At 52.8% G+C, this 16,655-nt stretch overlaps 1 protein-coding gene across 6 annotated transcripts in view; it reads right to left on the bottom strand.

The window, feature by feature from the left end:
- LOC129129549 (protein CEPU-1) overlaps positions 1-16,655 on the bottom strand; it is a 393,966-nt gene that overhangs the window by 147,545 nt on the left and 229,766 nt on the right. For 2 of the 6 annotated variants that reach the window (XM_054647482.2, XM_054647484.2), the window contains exon 1: positions 417-1,021. In XM_054647482.2, the coding sequence (XP_054503457.1) occupies positions 417-583 (167 nt within the window). In that variant the 5' untranslated portion in view covers positions 584-1,021. Of the gene's footprint in view, positions 1-416; positions 1,331-1,992; positions 2,027-16,655 lie in introns of those variants that run through there. The other 4 variants (XM_077189990.1, XM_077189992.1, XM_077189991.1 and 1 more) reach the window with 4 other exon arrangements.

Here is a 16,655-nt window from a genome sequence, read left to right as displayed (position 1 = left end):
GTCACCAGCTCGCCCTTTCCCCAGGCTGGGGCGGTCTGACACGGGTGCAGACACCCCGGGCACTGCACGCCAGGAGCAGAGCAGGATTCATCTGCACCGAACGCGGCCCAAGTGCCCGAGCCACGGTACCGACAGCAGCAGCGGAGCCCCTGCCTCGCACTGCTGGGGGGCAGGACGCCCAAAGGGAACCACAGCCCCTTATTTTTCATCCCCCAGTAACTTTCCCGAACACAACTGGGAGGGCTGAGCCCAAGCCCGATCCCCCGGCGCTCCAATCTCTCAGCTCGCTGCCCGGGACCATCGCACACCGCCAGCCGGCACGGCGCATCCCCCGCGGGGAAACTGAGTCACGACCCCAAAGTCACCACGCAAGCAGCACCCCCGAGCCCCCCAAGCCCCCGTGCAGCTGCTCCTACCTGAGCGTGGCGCTCTCCCCTTGCCGCACTGTCACGTTGTCCATGGCTTTGGGGAAGGTGGCATCTCCGCTGCGCACGGGCACTCCTGCGGGCACAAGGAAGAGCAGCCTGAGACAGAGGACGACCAGGCACCTCCAGGGCAGGGCCAAGCACCCACCGACCCCCATCCTGGGCAGCGGGGACTTTTCCAACAGGCAAAAAACACACCCGACAAGGCGAAAAGGGGGAAGGGGTGGGTGGAGAGGAGGGATGGGGGGGAGCAAAACCACCGGGGCGAGCGCTGCGGAGCTCCACGGAGATCAGGAGAGCCCCCGGCAAGGCTGGCTGCGAGCGCTGAGCCTGCCGAGCGGCATCGGAGGGAGTCCCGCTGTCCTCGGGCGAGGGAGGAGGACGGGAGGGCCGGGGGGAGGAGGAGGAAGAGGAGGAGGAGGAGAAGTGGCAAAGGTGCTGGGCGAGCCGGTTCTTCGGGCAGCAGTCCGAGGCTCACTTGGACGAGGAGGCGCCGGGGGGGCCCGGCTGTACCCCACTCCCGCACGCTTGTCCCGAGGCGGGGGCAGTCCAAAAACCAATAAAAACCCCAAAAAAACACCCCCGAGGCGAGCTAGCAAAGGTGTCCAGGTGCAAGAAGGCACAGCGGGCAAAACCCTTCGGGATGCCCTGCAGCTCCTCTCCTCCCGCCCCGCTGCCGGGGGACTGCTCCAGGCGGGATGCAGAATGCGGGGATGTCGGGCTGCCGGAGCCCCTGGCTGGCCTCAGCGGCGGGCGGGGGGGACGCGGGGGGGCGGCGGCGACAGCGGCACCCCGGCCCCGGCCGGCAGCATCCCCGGGGTTGTCATGGCAGCGGCTCCAGCGCTGCCCGGCGCCTCGGCTCCCGCACGGCCCGAGCCCCGCACACGGGCGGGCGGGCGGGCGGCAGCGGGGCGGGATGCGCAGGAGGACACGCACATTAACCCCTGCCGCGCCGCGCTCTGCGGGGGCACGGCAAGACCCCCCCACCCCCGCTCCTTTCTCCTCTCTCTCTGCCCCTGCGCTTACCTGTGTCCCGCAGCCAGCGCCGCACAACTCTCCCCTTTGCCCTCCTCTACCTCTGCACCTTCCCCATCCCAGGCGGCAAAGTCACTGTGCAAGAGGGGAAACTGAGGCACGGGTAATATCCTCCCCCCCCCTTCCCCCCTAGGCAGGTGATGATGAGGAGAGGCAGGAGCGTGTCCTCCTGGTCCCCTGCACCTCACAGACACAGCGTGAGCTTAAGTGGCAAATTCCTCCCCAGCCGCAAGCACGGTCCCCGTGTACTTTTTATCAGCTCATAATTTAACAAATATCACATTTGCTTATGCCGAGTAATTCCTCCTTCCCTCCGCTAGTGGCTAGACACATTAATATTTCCAGGCACAGTTCCATGCTGGTAAAAAGGTGCTGGGGAGCATCCTCAGAGTAGAGAGTCCTGGAGGCAGCAGTCAAATCACAGCTCTTGGGGTGCTGCACCCCTCAAACCCCCCAGCTGTCACAGCCCAGCCTCAGGGAACACCAGATCTCCGCCCTTGCTGTGCCCAATGCCTTCCCTGCTTTGCCTTACCCAAAAATCCTCCCTCCATTCCCCCACCGTGTGCTCGGCAGCTTTTGCACGGCACCAACGTGGGGTGGTGGGGTTTGTTTTGTGGGGTTTTTTGTTGTTGTTGTTGTTGAGTTTGCTGCTGGCAACCTGAGCTGGATTCAAACCGGTGACCTAGATGTGAAAGGATCCGTAGCCCGTTACTAATCCCTGGAGTCTCCGAATCCCCTGTAAACTACTGCTTAATTCACTAACTGTGCTATTTAATCTCTAAAACATTATGAGCTGTGCCGGGCAGAGGAAACACTCCATCAAATAAAGCTTTATTATTATTGTGCATGCTGGCTGGTCATACGAGAAGGGGATTGCTCTGCAAGTCTCTCTACTTTTTCCTTGTCTGAAGGTTCTGTGCTCCTTGAATTTAGCGCTGGTGGGACGTGCTGCCTCCAGCCCTGTGTTTTCCCAGAGGAAACAGCAGCTTTGCCCAGCTCTTGGCACAAGGACTTTAATCCCCGCAGTGAACTCGGCTGTCAGGACTGGCAAGGGAGGGGGGAACGCCGCATTCAGCGGATCCTTTGGGGCCACAAATGACATGGGAGGGGTCTCTGAAACCTCACTGCGTAAGGAGAGACCGTCAGAGGCAGGGGAAAAGGCTGTCCAGGGCTGGGTACAAGAGAGCAGAGAATAAAACACAGCAATCCTGCCGGTGGCTGCGGCATCCAGGCACCCCTGGCAGGATGGGGACCCGCCGGGATACCTGCAGCACCATCACACAAGAGCTCGCTCTTTGTGGGGCCGCTCCTTTGAATGGGCAGAGACCAACTCCTGTGTCAGCAAAAGCAGAGGGATTCCAATAACCACCGCCAGTTAACCTCTTAACACGGAATTCAGCCCCGCATCGCCAGGAGCATCTGAAATTACGAGCGAAAAAACACCTCCCTGCACTGAAAGCACGCGAGGCTGGGGCAGATGTGACCTGCAGAGCTGTTCCAGCCCTTGCCAGGGCTGAATTTGGCCCAGTGCTAGGAGATCATCAGCAGCATTGTTTGAAAATCCCAAGGAATTTACATCCAATATGCTCCTGCATACTAAAGCCCGGCAGAATCCCTGCTCTCCCTCCCTCTCTTGCATACATACAATGTACATATAAATCAGCCTGTCACAGCTCGTCTCTTTTCTGACAGCAGTAATTGCTTCGGACTATAAAAATATCTATAGACAATAAACACAACGCGGGAAAACAGCAAAGAGAAAACCAAATCAAGGTTCCTTTAAATAATTCAGTTGCTCCAGCAGCAGTGGAGCCAGCAACTGAGTCCAGCTGTGAAGGTTCAGCAGCGAGAGAAAGAGAGCTTTGTAGCCTTCTCTGGGGATGAGAGAGTCTTTTTTCCTTCATTGGGTTTTGACCACAGCAGCAGCAGAGTTTGCTGCACACGGGCTGAGCCCATCTGAGCGCCAAACAGCCTCTCGCTTTCAGCTTCTTCCCTTTCTTCCTACTTAGGTGAAAGTCTTTTTTTCTTTTTTTCCCTCCTCGTTTCGAGCAACAGGCAGGAGGCAAACAGAACGAGCCGAGCACAGCACGTTCGAGGTGTGTCTCTATCTCCGCATCCATCTCACTGCTCTCCTTCCCAGCAAGGCTAAAGGCCCCCCTCTCCTGGCAGAGACCACAAACAGGGCAGCAGGAGCAGCACGGGCTGGACAGGGTGGGAAGTGATGCACGACAAGGATGGAGCCAGGAGAAGGATTTTCCCCGTGGGAGATGGCAGCTGGACGGGAGGATGCTCTGAAAGCCTGGATGGAGAAGGGGTCAGAAGGAGCAAGGCCCTGGGGGTTTGCTTCCCAAAGGAGCATCTCTGTGGATAGCTGGGGAGGAGGAGCTCAGAGGCAGAGCAGGGAGCAAATCAGTCCCAAAAATGTCCCACAGGGAAGAATGGTGGCATTTGGATTGCTGCAAGGGACCCCGACTCCTTCTGCAAGGACCCTCCCGGCAAACACTGCCCCAGTCTCGGGCTTTTCATGCAGAACCAAGCCTTAAGCAGCTAATCTGCAGATCTGGTCCCAAAGGCCGATAATCAGATGCAAATTCGTGGTTCAAGTTCCTCTGTCAAGGGAAACAACAACATTGCTGCATTTTCTCCTGCTTCCTCCGAAGTCTCCAGCAGGACTCTATCTTCTATTTTATTGTAGCTGCTTGCAGGTCCAAATTAAAGATCCTCCCATCCTACAGAGCTGTCTGCAAACCTATATCCACACAATCCTACACCTCCCCACACCAATGGATTTCATTCCTGGAGAACAAAAAACTACTTTCAATAAGTAGGTCATAGCAAGGCAATTCGTACAGCCAGATTTTCCTTTTAATTCCTTTTTTCCCTTTTCAGGGAGTTGATAGATGGCAATCTATAGCCCCAAAGTGGAAATTTATTTTTAATCTGAAATGGCCAAATATGATCAGAAACGTAATTTATGCTCGAGACACTCTCGTTCCTTCCAAATGAAAACACGATTTTACAACGGCAGCCGTGCTATCGCATACCACATTATTCTCCAATAAGCTCCGAGTTGCACAGAAAGTGCTTAATTTCCTTGGCATTCGTCAGGTGAATGACACACGAGTCCGGGGGAGCTTTTCCTGAATAACTGCTGAGCTCTCCGTGTCCACAGCCATTCACCGAAGCCACAAAGGACGCGGGCTCTAACTCCGCTCACTGCCTCATTTATGCCCTCGTTAGCGGTGGCCCCAATTAAAGAACAATAATTGGGAGCCTTACTTGGCCGGAGCCGTTCGGAGCCCTTCTCGCCCCAGAGGCATTCCCGAGCTGCAGGAATCGCCTGTTCGGGGCTGTTTCTGGGGCAGGTTTTGGAATGCAAGCAGCATCCTCATGGGCGCTCAGTCCCTCCCAGGCAGGGACTCCCAGCACCCTCCTCACGGTGCTTAAAAACAACGCAGGAGACCCCATTAATCCCTGCTAGAGACGCTGTTAATATTTAACTGCAGTTTAGATAAACTTACAGTAACCATCCTATTAAATTTCAATAAAATGTGCTTTTGGGAGCCTTCCCCTAAAGCCACGCTGCCCTGCTCTGCCTGCACTTTGCACCAAGTGCCTCGCAGTAAAAAAAAAAAAAAAAAAAAGAACATTTTGTTTGCCCTTTAAAAAACTGCTGGGCTCGGGTTTGTCGCTTGCTCTCATCGTGCTCAGGGACTTCGGAATTTTCAAGCACGAATTAACTCCTTCCAGGGCACCCTCGGCAGAGCTGCAAAGCATCAGCCAAGGGGCTGGAGGAGCAGGTGCCCTGGAAAAGGCTGCAAATCTGCCCCAAACGGGTGCTGCAAAAGCCAGCACAGGGCTGATCTCCCTGCACCACCTCACCAGGTAACCTGAACCCACCCAAGGAAAGCCAAAATGCCCCTCAGAGCACTGCCAGCCCTAATACACAGCAGCATCCTTGAGGACACTCAATGAGAGGAACAGTGGATTTGTCTTTCCAAACCAGCTGTGGGGCTGCTGGTGGATAAAGCCAGCACTGGGAGAGAAAAGAAACAATGGGAAGGATTCCACTGATTGATGAATGCAAAAAGATATTTGCCTTTACAAATAAACTTTAGGTTTGCTGATAAATGAAATTAGACATTGAAAGATGAAAGAAACAATGGGGAAGAAAAACCTCTAAATTCCATAGGAATTAAAAATTAAAAGGGAGAGTTATATATTAGAGGGGAATCTCTGGTATCAGGAAGTCTGAACCTCTCAAGTATCTCAGAAATGGGGAAAGAGAGAAGGGAAATGTGGCTGGGAAATTGGGATAAAAAGGAGGCTGAGTCCTCCAAAAATTGGAGAGACCCCAGGAGATGCCCCATGGCCTCTGCCTTGATTGGAATAAAGTTCCAGGACTGCTCTGTCTCCTTTTTGGACATCAACCTCTGGTGTTTGTGGATGAATTTTCCTAACACTCAATATCTCATCCCTGGCAGTGTTCAAAGCCAGGTTGGATGGAGCAGCCTGGGCTGCTGAAGGTGTCCCCAGTCCCAGGGTTGGGGCTGGATGAGCTTTGAGGTCCCTTCCAACCCAAACCCTGCTGGGGTTGTTTGTACCTTGCAGAGGGGCCAGGCAGTGCTGCAGCTGGGATCAGGAGGATGCAGAGCAGCCCTCGAGGCCTCACTTTCCCCTTTGGATTGGTCCTTTCTCCCACAGCCCTCAGAGTCTGGGCCTTTCACAGCAGCCCAGCCAGGCACTCATGTTCATGGAGTGACACCTCTGCAGGTCCAGGCTCCACATCAAACATCTATGCAGAGAGTTAAAAAACTGATCAAAGAGCTACCAAGCCACACTGGCACAGTGAGAATTATGAACTGGGATTGATCCTTGGTACAAATCAATATTGATTTCACATAAATCTGTTTCTCATGGCTTCCTTGTGAGCTTATGCTGCCGTATGAACGGCCCAAAGAACTTCTTTGATACAGACTCTGCATCTCCAGCAGTGTTTGATTGGCTCAGGTGCCAGGGACAGTGATGATGTGGGATAAAGCCGTGTCATTATCCATCTAATGGCATTTGATAAGTGTGTGACATTAACCCAGAGCTCTACAACTCAATCCCTGCAGTCAGGGAAAAGGGGAAAAAGCTGAATGAGCTGAAAAGCAAAGCCAGACACTCCTCAGATCTCACCATGGATATTTGACAGCTCCAGCACGGCTCCCTTAAATGTGAAAACACAAGGTTCTACCCCCTCTGAGGCTCTGCCCACAGTCTGGGGGCTCTGTGCTGGTTAACTGTTTGGAAAAGCAGCTCTAAGAGTTGCTGCACCTCCTCCTGGGATGGTCCCAAGGCAAACACACTGAGCCAAGCCTTCCCCAGCCCATCTGGATATCACACACAGCCTCAGCTGCAGGGAGCAGCAAAAAGCCTGGCAGTTTCACCCTCTCCATCTCAGTTTCCCCCCCAAACCCTTTCTGAACAGAAAACTGCTCAGTCCCTACAAAACCAGGGGAAGCAGACAACAGAGGAGGAGCACATACCTCAGTTTAGATGACCACCTTCAACAAAAGGCAAATAGCAAGAGCAGAGCCCCTAAAATCCCTCTTTTAGACTGAGTGTGCTCAGCTGTGCTGGGTGAAAGCCCAGCCCACTGCCAGGTGTTCTGCATGCTTGGAATCAGCCTCTCCTGATCTCCCTATTGCCTGCACCTGCCTCCAGACTGGGAGCAGCCACCTCCAAACCAAGCTGTCCTTTCTGAGTCCCCACCAGCTGCTGCCCAAAATGGGCTTTTTCCCATTTTCACCCCAAATCAGCACCCATCTTTTGCCAAACTCCTTCTCTGAAGTTGCCAAATTGCTCGAGTACATTCCTTGGGAAAAACCTCCAGGCTCGTCGCTGTCTGCCTGTATCAATTTGAGTTCTGCCACCGGTCCTCTGACCCTCACTGGCTCTCTGCATCCAAGAATAATATTAATAATAGTCATGCCATTAAGCAAGATGCTTGGTTTGAATTTGAAGATTTTGAGAAATGATCTCATAAATTTAATTCCCGGGGTACCATCTTTGAGCGTTAACAGGCACAGTCGCCTCTGAATTCTGGGAAATGAGCATAATTACATGGAGATCGACAAGGCACAAATGCCAAGAATTCTGTTAACCTTTAATACTGCAAAAAAACTCTCCCCTTGTAATTATCTCTTTCCTTTGTCTTAAATGTTACTGATGAATATTTAGTGGGATAAGCAAATAAAAGGAGGCTGAGGGGTGCAAGGAGGTGCAGTTCCCTGTGGGGTAAGTCTGAAAACGTCACAGCATTGTGGTGGGTCAGGGGAGGATGGGAGCCCAGGTCACAAAACTGCTCCATGGGACAATCACACCCCCGTGGTGACACACAGCCCCGACGGAGCCAGCAGAGGGGATTTTGAGTTACTCCAAAATCCAGATTAATTCCCAGCACTGCTGCAAATGCACCTTCAGCCAGGCCAGTGAAGAGTGATCCCACAGCCCTCAGTGGGATGGGCTCAGGTGCCCTCTCTCCATACGGAACTTTGGCTGGGAATAAAACTTCCCAGGTAAAAAACACATCACCTTTCAAACACATCCTCCCTAGGGCCGCAAATGGCACTGCCCTCTTGCTGCACATGGAGCCTGATGGAAAGAAGATTTTCTCCCGGTGTGAACTGCATTAATATCTGTCAGAGCTCTGGCATTTCTGCCTATAATGATGAAAAATATGTGCCGAGAGTGCGGGGTGCTCTCAGCATCGCCTCCCTCCCCATGAAGTGAAATTAGAAGCAGCTGCTCCTGCTCCCGTCCTCTCTACAGCCCTACAACATTATCTGGGGAAGATTATTATTTGGGAGATGGTGTGGAGATAAGGGAGCCCCGTGACCCATCCGTATTCCAGCGGTGCCCTGCTGCAGACAGGGCTCAGCTCTCCCCTCCCCGCAGCTGCAGACTGGTGGAAAGGTCACTCTCCTCTCTTAATGTCGTGTCAGAGCCACCGCTGAGGGAACACGGCAAAGGAAAAGGCTCATCTCCCCCACTGGGTGGAGAAAAGCCAGCTCTGTCCTGGGAGGAGTGTGCCAGCAGGAGCTGGTTGGGCTCTACCCACCTGCGATGGCAAATGCCTTCAGAGCGCTGTCCAGGAGCTCTGCAGGGGCTGGAAGGAGCTTCCTCCTGGACTTGAAGGTGCTGCTCTCAACCACACCCCAACAGCAGCCGGACCTGCTGATTTGGGTGGGCAAGGAGGCAGCGAGCCCTGTGCTGTGGAGGAGAGGGATTGCAGCACACCCCTGTGCCTGTCCCAGAATACTGAAGGCATCAGAGGGACAGAGGATATCCCAGCCAGTAGTGTGCCAGCCCCAGATCCCAAATTAAGCAATGCTTTTTGGGCCAGTGAGGCTGTGAGCTGGCCTACCCAGCCTACCCCAGAGAGGCTGGAGCAGTCACAGAGCAAACTTTCCTTCCAGCCTCAAGGCCAGACCTTTACACATCCCCTCCTCCCTTGTTCCAGGAGGAGAGAAGCCAAGGCAGTATTTATCCACAGAAGACTGGGGAGAAAAATGAAAGAGGTGAGTTCATTAAGTCCAACACCTCCCTCTCCTGGGAGGCTCTGCCCTTGGAGAGGGGAGGAACAGTCCCAGCCCAGGAGCAGGGCTGTGGGCAGCAGTGGGGGCTGCAAACCCCCCCGAAAGAGGTGACACCACAACCACCTCAGAGCTGGGTCCCAGCAGCTCCAGCCAGCCCCCCCAGCTATCCTGACCTCAGAATGTGGCAGATATTTGCTCTCCTCCTTTCCCTTTCTCTTTCCCTTCCCCTGCCTTCCACTGGAGCGAGGTTTCTGGTCTCCAAGCTGCTTTTATGCCCCTTTAAAAGGTTATAAAAGCTGTCTTTATATTCCAATAAAGGGATGTAAAAACAACCTTTTTTGCAGTTCAATAAACGTGCTTAACTTTTCCCCCCATTAATACTTCTTTGCCTCAATGCCATGTGCACATGTGGGCTGCTCCAGGACATGGAGGAGGCCAGGGCTTTGGGCACCACATCCTGAGGCAGCAGAAAGAAGAGCATCCAAGGGAGAGGGACCAAGGGGCTGTGCTGAGGGCACCCAGCACCCTGCTGGAGGCAGCTCTGGTGCCAGGCAAAGACAGGCAACATAATCTGAGTTGCTGTCCAAAAAGAAGAGAGATGAGGATGCAACCTCAGTGGATACTGTGCTGGTGCATTTACTCCAAAGAAAATTCCTCCTGGAAGCAGGCGTGAGCTCAGGGAAGGACTGTGCTGTCCTTTGAGAAAAATTCGAGGGATGAACTATAAATCAGGGGGTAAAGAGCTGCCCAGCAGGGTTTTTCCTCTTCTTGCAAAGGCCTGTGGATGTAAGGGATGATGAACTGCAGCCACCCTGTCCCCATCCCTGCACAAAGCAGCAGCTGCACGCTCAGGGCTGTGCCACCTCTCTCCTGGGTGACAAGGGACACGTCACTTCACCCTGCACTGCCAGCCCCCTGCTCTTGGCAGCACCATTTAGCCCTTACAGGCCGTGGGTCAGGAGTTGTCCTGTCCAGAACAACAGTGGCACAGGAAGCCTGACAGGTCCCTGCTCCCCGTGCAGCCTCCAGGCACAGCTCTAATTATTATTTACCGTTCGTGCAGCCATCCCGTGGCTCGCAATCCGTCTTTCTCAAAAGCGTCCTTTTCCTTGGAAGAGGATCTAAACCTGTCCTGCTGCTCGTCCAACAGCCTCTCCAGGCATTAAAACAAGGAGGTTTATTATTTTTGGTGACAGCCTGTTCTGCAAGGTGAACACAACTCGAATGAATCAAACCGACTTGGATTTCATACATCATCCCCCAGCAGCACCAACGTGAAGGGCAGGAGGGGTTTGGCTGCCGAGTGCAGAGCAAAGCAAGGAGTTTATTGAGTTTATTGGTGCTGATCTCTTGGTGATGGGGAGCCTCTGGGGTGCTGGGACCATGGCTGCTGGAGGGAGATGTGAGTCCATAAGCAGGGCAAGCTGGAGATAGCAGTTACAGGAGCTGGAGCGGGAGCCCAGCAGCAAGGCAGTGAGAACCTTTCTAACTGGGCTCCCACTCTCTGACTGTGCTCCCACTCTCTGACCTTGTTTCTCCCCTTCCTGCCCCTGCACAGGTACTGGGGATGGGGACCAAACTCTAAGCAGGGCAGATGATCTTATCATAAAATCCCAGAATGGTTTGGGTTGGAAGGAACCTCCCACCATGAGCACCTTCCACTGTCCCAGGTTGCTCCAAGCCCTGTCCAACCTGGCTTTGGACACATCCAGGTCAGGGACAGCCACAGCTCCTCTGGGAAACCTGTGCAAAGGCCTCACCACACCCACAGGTAGGAATTTCTTCCTGATATCCAATCTAACCCTGCCCCTGGCCAAGGGGCTCCTTGCCTCACCACACACCCTGTCCCATCCCACCCAGGCTGAGCCCTCCCTGCCACCTCCAGCTAATTAACCCAGCTAATTGCCTTTGCCAGGCTCCTTTTAAAGGCAGTGGGAGAATGATGAGGGTGAAGGGAGAGGGTGAGCATCCAGGGCTCCCTGGGGAGCTCAGCAGCATTTACAGTCCCTGGCACAGGAAAATCCATACTCATCTTGGCTCTGGGAGGCAGGGCTGCCCTCCCACACTCCTATTAGCAATTCCCAATCATCTTTTATTAGGCCTGCATTGATTTGCTGCTCATTTCGGTGGGAATGAAGAACTAAGAGCCTCAGCCTGGCCTCAGCTGAGGAATCCAGGCACAGAGCAGATGGAGCCAGAGGAGATCTTGGGGGATGCTGCCCTGGGTTCAGCTGAGCCATTACACAGCAGCAGCAGGGCTGTCCTTTCAAAACAGCCTTTCACATCCCACAAAGCTGGGAAACACATGAGGAAAAGGGATCAAGGGCAGGAGGGGCTGAGGCTCCCCCTGGTCTGTATTTAGGGTCCTCCTTTTGTACTGGGGAGGGAAGCACTGTCTAGCAGGGATTCCTGGGAGAATTCACCTGGATCCCACACTCCAACCCCCAACACTGCAGAGCAGCTCGGGCCAGTTATTACCCCCTGGAGAAACAGTCTTCTAACACTACTCCAGTTTCCAAGCCAACATTTCCATGTAGCTTGTGAAACACAAATTCTGTTAGGAATCATCTGAATATTTTGTTCTAATAATGCCATAACACCAGCGTACCCATTAGCACATACACAGAAAGGAGTATTTGAATATCAAAACAAAGCAAATTTACAGTCATTTTTTTTTCCTCTCCTGGCAAAGGCATCACTGCTAGTTATCAGTTTCCAACTGTTTGCACCACAGCTTTTCCATGCGTGTCCCTGCTGTCATCAAACCTGCTGCTCCCTGCACCCCGTGTCCTGAGATAACCTGAGATGTGCAGCTCTGGCTACAAAAGGGCCTCACAGCCCCCAGGGAGGAGAAGGGCTGAGAATGACAGGGTGGCAGAGGAGATGGTGGGAGATGCAAATCTCCGGCTGTGTGAGCCACAGATAAATTCCTCTGCACCCAGCAGCTCCCTCATAACACATCACAACATCTACCTCACCCCATCCTCATCACCCTCCACACCCACCTCGTCCCATTATTGCTCTCACCTCATCCCATCACAGCACCCACCTCCTTCCATCACAGCACCCATCATAACACATCACAACAGCATCCCCCTCACCCCATCCTGGCACCCACCTCATCCCATTATTGCTCTCACCTCACCCCATCCTGGCACCCACCTCATCCCATCCTGGCACCCACCTCATCCATCATGGCACCCACCTCATCCCATCATGGCAACACCTCACCCCTTCCCCAATGCCCTGCTCATCCCATCACAGCACCCACCTGATCCCATCATAACACATCACAACAACATCTACCTCACCCTGTCCTCATCACCCTCAACACCCACCTCATCCCATTATTGCTTTCACCTCACCCCATCCTAGCACCCACCTCATCCCATTATTGCTCCCACCTCATCCCATCATGGCAACACCTCACCCCATCCCAATGCCCACCTCTTTCCATCACAGCACCCACCTCATCCCATCCTAGCACCTATCTCATCCCATTATTGCTCTCACCTCATCCCATCCTGCACCCAACTCATTCAAACAAGGCATCCACCTCACCCCATCACAACATCCACCTTTTTCCATCACAGCACCCACATTATCCCATCCTAGCACCCACCTCATCCCATCATGGCAACACCTCACCCCATCCCAATGCCCTCCTCACCCCATCCCAATGCTCTCCTCATCCCATTACAACACCCACCTCATCCCATTACAACACCCACCTCATCCCATCACAGCACCCACCTCATCCCATCCTAGCACCCATCTTATCCCATTATTGTTCTCATCTCATCCCATCACAGCACCCACCTCATCCCATTACTGCTCTCACCTCATCCCATCAGAGCACCCACCTCATCTCATCACAACATCCACCTCTTTCCATCACAGAACCAACCCCATCCCAGCAGTCTGAGGTGGGAGGATGCACTAAAAGCCACTTTTTTTTTTTTGCATTTAGAGTTAATTATATGTATTTTTTTTAGAATGCCCCTGCATTTAGCAAGCCAGAGCCACCCTCTAAAACACCCCAGGAAATCCAAAGCCGGGGGAGCGGATTCAGAGGAGAACAGCTCACAGTGCCTGTGGTGAGGCAGATGAAAGCTGAGGGCTGCATCCTTGGATGTGCCTCACTTCAGACAGAGCGGGAGGAAATTCAGACACTCTTAAAATTCTGCCCCAGATCTGCCAGCATGGAAACTTTCCCTCTGCTTTGAACCAGGCAGCTGAATTCTCTCCCTGGGAAGCAGCTGCCTCCAGGCAGTGTGCAGGAGGTGATGGAAGAGGATTTGGGATATGGGCAGGGTCCAGCACTGCCTGGGGGTGGCCAAGGTGATGCTGCAGGAGTGACTGTCACCCACCCAGGTGATGCTGGGGCTGTGGCACCCAGGATCCTGACTAAAACAAGAATAAACCTTGCCACCAGGAAACAAGGGTTTGCTTCTCTGCGTGTGTTCTGATGCCAGTTACAAGCATGTAAGGAGCAAATTGGGTCTGGGCCAGAGGGTCTGAGAGCAGCAGCTCTTAGGGATCCACTGCCCATTTTTCCCTTTCTTGCATTTTTTCTCTCTGTTTACCTCCAGGCAGTCAGGGAACAAGACAGGGAGATGAAATCTGGAACCCCATGAGAGGTGAAGTCCTGTAAGGAATGTGCTGCTGAATTCCCCTTTCCCCGCCCATCACTGGGTGCTGGTGTCACACAGCAGACAGAGGGGCAGGAATTTTGTCCCACGCTGAACTGGGGCTGCCACAGCCCTTGCTGGCACCCACTGTGCTTTTTGCCTGGCATCAGTGCACAGCTCACAACCAGAGCGGGCCAAATTCCTCCCTGGGGTAGCTCAATTAAAGTCAATGATGGCACACCAGGGATGAACCTGGCCCACTGGCCTGAGCTGGAGTCCACAACAAGTCCAGCTGGCAACTCAGAGGCAGCAGGAAGGATCCCTGGCACCGGGAGCAGCGCTGGGAGCTGTGGTCAGCATTTGTGAGTGGGAGACTCAATAAACCCAGGGCTAAGTAAACCAGATCTGTAATAAATAACAACCAGCATTCCACCTCTTCCAAATGCTGCAGAGATCCGCCCAAATTGTTCTTCCAAGCCCCATGAGTGGTGGGGACATTTCATTAGCCCTGTTACACTGACAGGGAAACAGGCACTGGGAGCCTAATAATAATAAAAATCCATTCTGTTACAGTGCTTGTTGTGTATCTCAAATAGCAGCTCCAAAAGGCAGGGAAATGGCTGGGCTGGTTTTACTGGAGTCAGAGGGATGGAAATGTGCAAGGAGGGTGGTGATTAGCTTCAGGTCACTCATCAAGATGAAGTTTGCTGAGTGGTGCCACCAGGCCACATCCAGGCCGGGCTGAGGGGCTCGAAGGTGCAAGCAGGATGGATCAGGGGAAATGCTGTTCCACAGCTGCTAACTGAAGGAGAGGCAGAGCATTCAGAGAATCCCAGAATCATTAAGGTTGGAAAAGCCCTCCAAGGTCATCAAGCCCAACCTGTGACCAATCCCCAACTTGTCACCCAGCCCAGAGCACTGAGTGCCATGTCCAGGTGTTCCTTGGACACCTCTAAGGATGGGGACTCCAAACCTCCCTGGGCAGTCCCTGCCAATGCTCAACAACCCTTCCCCTGAAGGAATTCCACCTGATGTCCAACCTGAACCCCTCTGGCACAGCTTGAGGCTGTGTCCTCTTGTCCTGTCCCTGTCCCCTGGGAGAAGAGGCTGACCCCCACCAGCCTGCACCTTCCTGTCAGGGAGTTGTAGAGGGTGAGAAGTCCAACCTGCCTGCACCTGGCCAGAGGAATCTGCAGCAGCTCAGATCCCTCTGCCCACCCAAACCCATGCCAACAGACCCCAGGGAAGTCCCCACCAAAACTTTAATGTGGCTTTATGCAGAGCTTGCGGGGTGTGATTGCCCAGCAATTGTGGTGTGATTACACCACAGCTCTGCTTCCCACACCTGCAATTTTCACTCTACTCTTACAACTTCAAGGCTCCATGGCTGCAAATTAATTAAAGTGTAAGTGCAAAATCAGTGGTGCCACTGAATGTTATAAATACCCTTCCATGGTGACCAGGAAGCCAAAGCCACAATTTTGGAGATGGAGGTAATGTTAAGAGCTGAAATGTAGTGAAATTCCAGTTATAGGGACAAGTGGGAGGTGGTGAGGTTATCCAAAAGCTTTACCACGGTGTAATTACACTGTATTCATCAGGTAATTACAGCCCTGCTATTATATACTACAACTCTCCATTCCCTGCCTAATCCCACGAGGTAGATCCAGAGGGATAAAAGGCAGCAGCAACAGACACCTGACTGCTGCAAGAAGGAATGATGGACGTGGACTGACAGGGAGAGCAAAAGGAGAGGGGGTAGGACTGGAAATGCTCCAGGTATCCAGAGCAATCACTCACACCCTGAGCAGCCCCAGGTGCATTCCCACTCTCTGATGCTCCAGGGATTCGCACCACAGAATGAGGAAGAGCCAGACTTGGCTGCTTGGGATCTATTGAGGAGGTAAAAGCATCCATCAAAAGCCAATCTGCTTTGGGAAAGCAGAGAAAGAGGTTACTCCGGATTAATTTTTCACTTCCAAAGCTTTATGGGGAGTTCTGAAAGTGTCAGGTCGCTTCAATATTTTCTGAACGAGAAGCTCAGCGCTGGTTCCAAACTCCTCTGTTTGGATTGTCAGGTAATTTGTACCCAAACATTTCAATTAAAAATTTCTGTTGGCTCATCTGTTTGGGTTTTTCCTCTGGGGAGAGAGATGGAGGACTTGGAGGTTTTGCTTATTTCCAAATTTCTGTCATTTTGATGCTTCATAAGCTACTTTAGGGTTGAACAGGGAGGGGGAAACTTAATAACCCATTGCAGGGAGAGCACCCAGCCCTGGCTGAGGGGTGGATTCATCCCTACAGCCCTTCCCCTGTGGCACATCTGAGTATCCCTGGGTCCCCAGGGAATTTTTTTTCCTGGCAGCAGGGCACTGGTGGAATCCCTAACTGGAGGAATTTAAAAGCTGTGTAAAGCTGGTTAAGTGGTGGGTGTGGCAGTGCTGGGGAAAAGGATGGACTCGGTGATTTTACAGGGCTTTTCCAACCTAAATTATTCCATTCCGCTGTTTTCTATTCTAGTCTATTCTATTCTATTCTATTCTATTCTATTCTATTCTATTCTATTCTATTCTATTCTATTCTATTATCTGATTCTATTTTCAATTCTTCTCTTCTCTTCTCTTCTCTTCTCTTCTCTTCTCTTCTCTTCTCTTCTCTTCTCTTCTCTTCTCTTCTCTTCTCTTCTCTTCTCTTCTCCTCTCTTCTCTCTTTCTCTTCCATTCCATCCTATTCCATAATTTCCAGTGTTTTCCTCCACCCAGACCAGCTCAAGGTTCCTGTTCCACAGGGCTGGGTAAGCATTCAATGGAACAAATCCCACCCTGCTCCATGGGGTCCCATTTGGAGTTCCAGTGCTCCATGACCTTATTTAACACTACCCCATCCCCAAGGCAGCCCAGCCCAGCCCTGATGTTCCTCACAGGTCTCCTACTGCTCCCTCCTTCCCCCTGATCCTGTTTTCCTGCTGCTATTTGCATTCA

Source organism: Agelaius phoeniceus, chromosome 23 (genome assembly GCF_051311805.1).
Source record: "Agelaius phoeniceus isolate bAgePho1 chromosome 23, bAgePho1.hap1, whole genome shotgun sequence".
In the NCBI taxonomy this organism is placed as follows: domain Eukaryota; kingdom Metazoa; phylum Chordata; class Aves; order Passeriformes; family Icteridae; genus Agelaius; species Agelaius phoeniceus.
The sequence above is the reverse complement of the archived record's forward strand: the minus strand, read 5'-3'. Positions and strand labels throughout refer to the sequence as shown.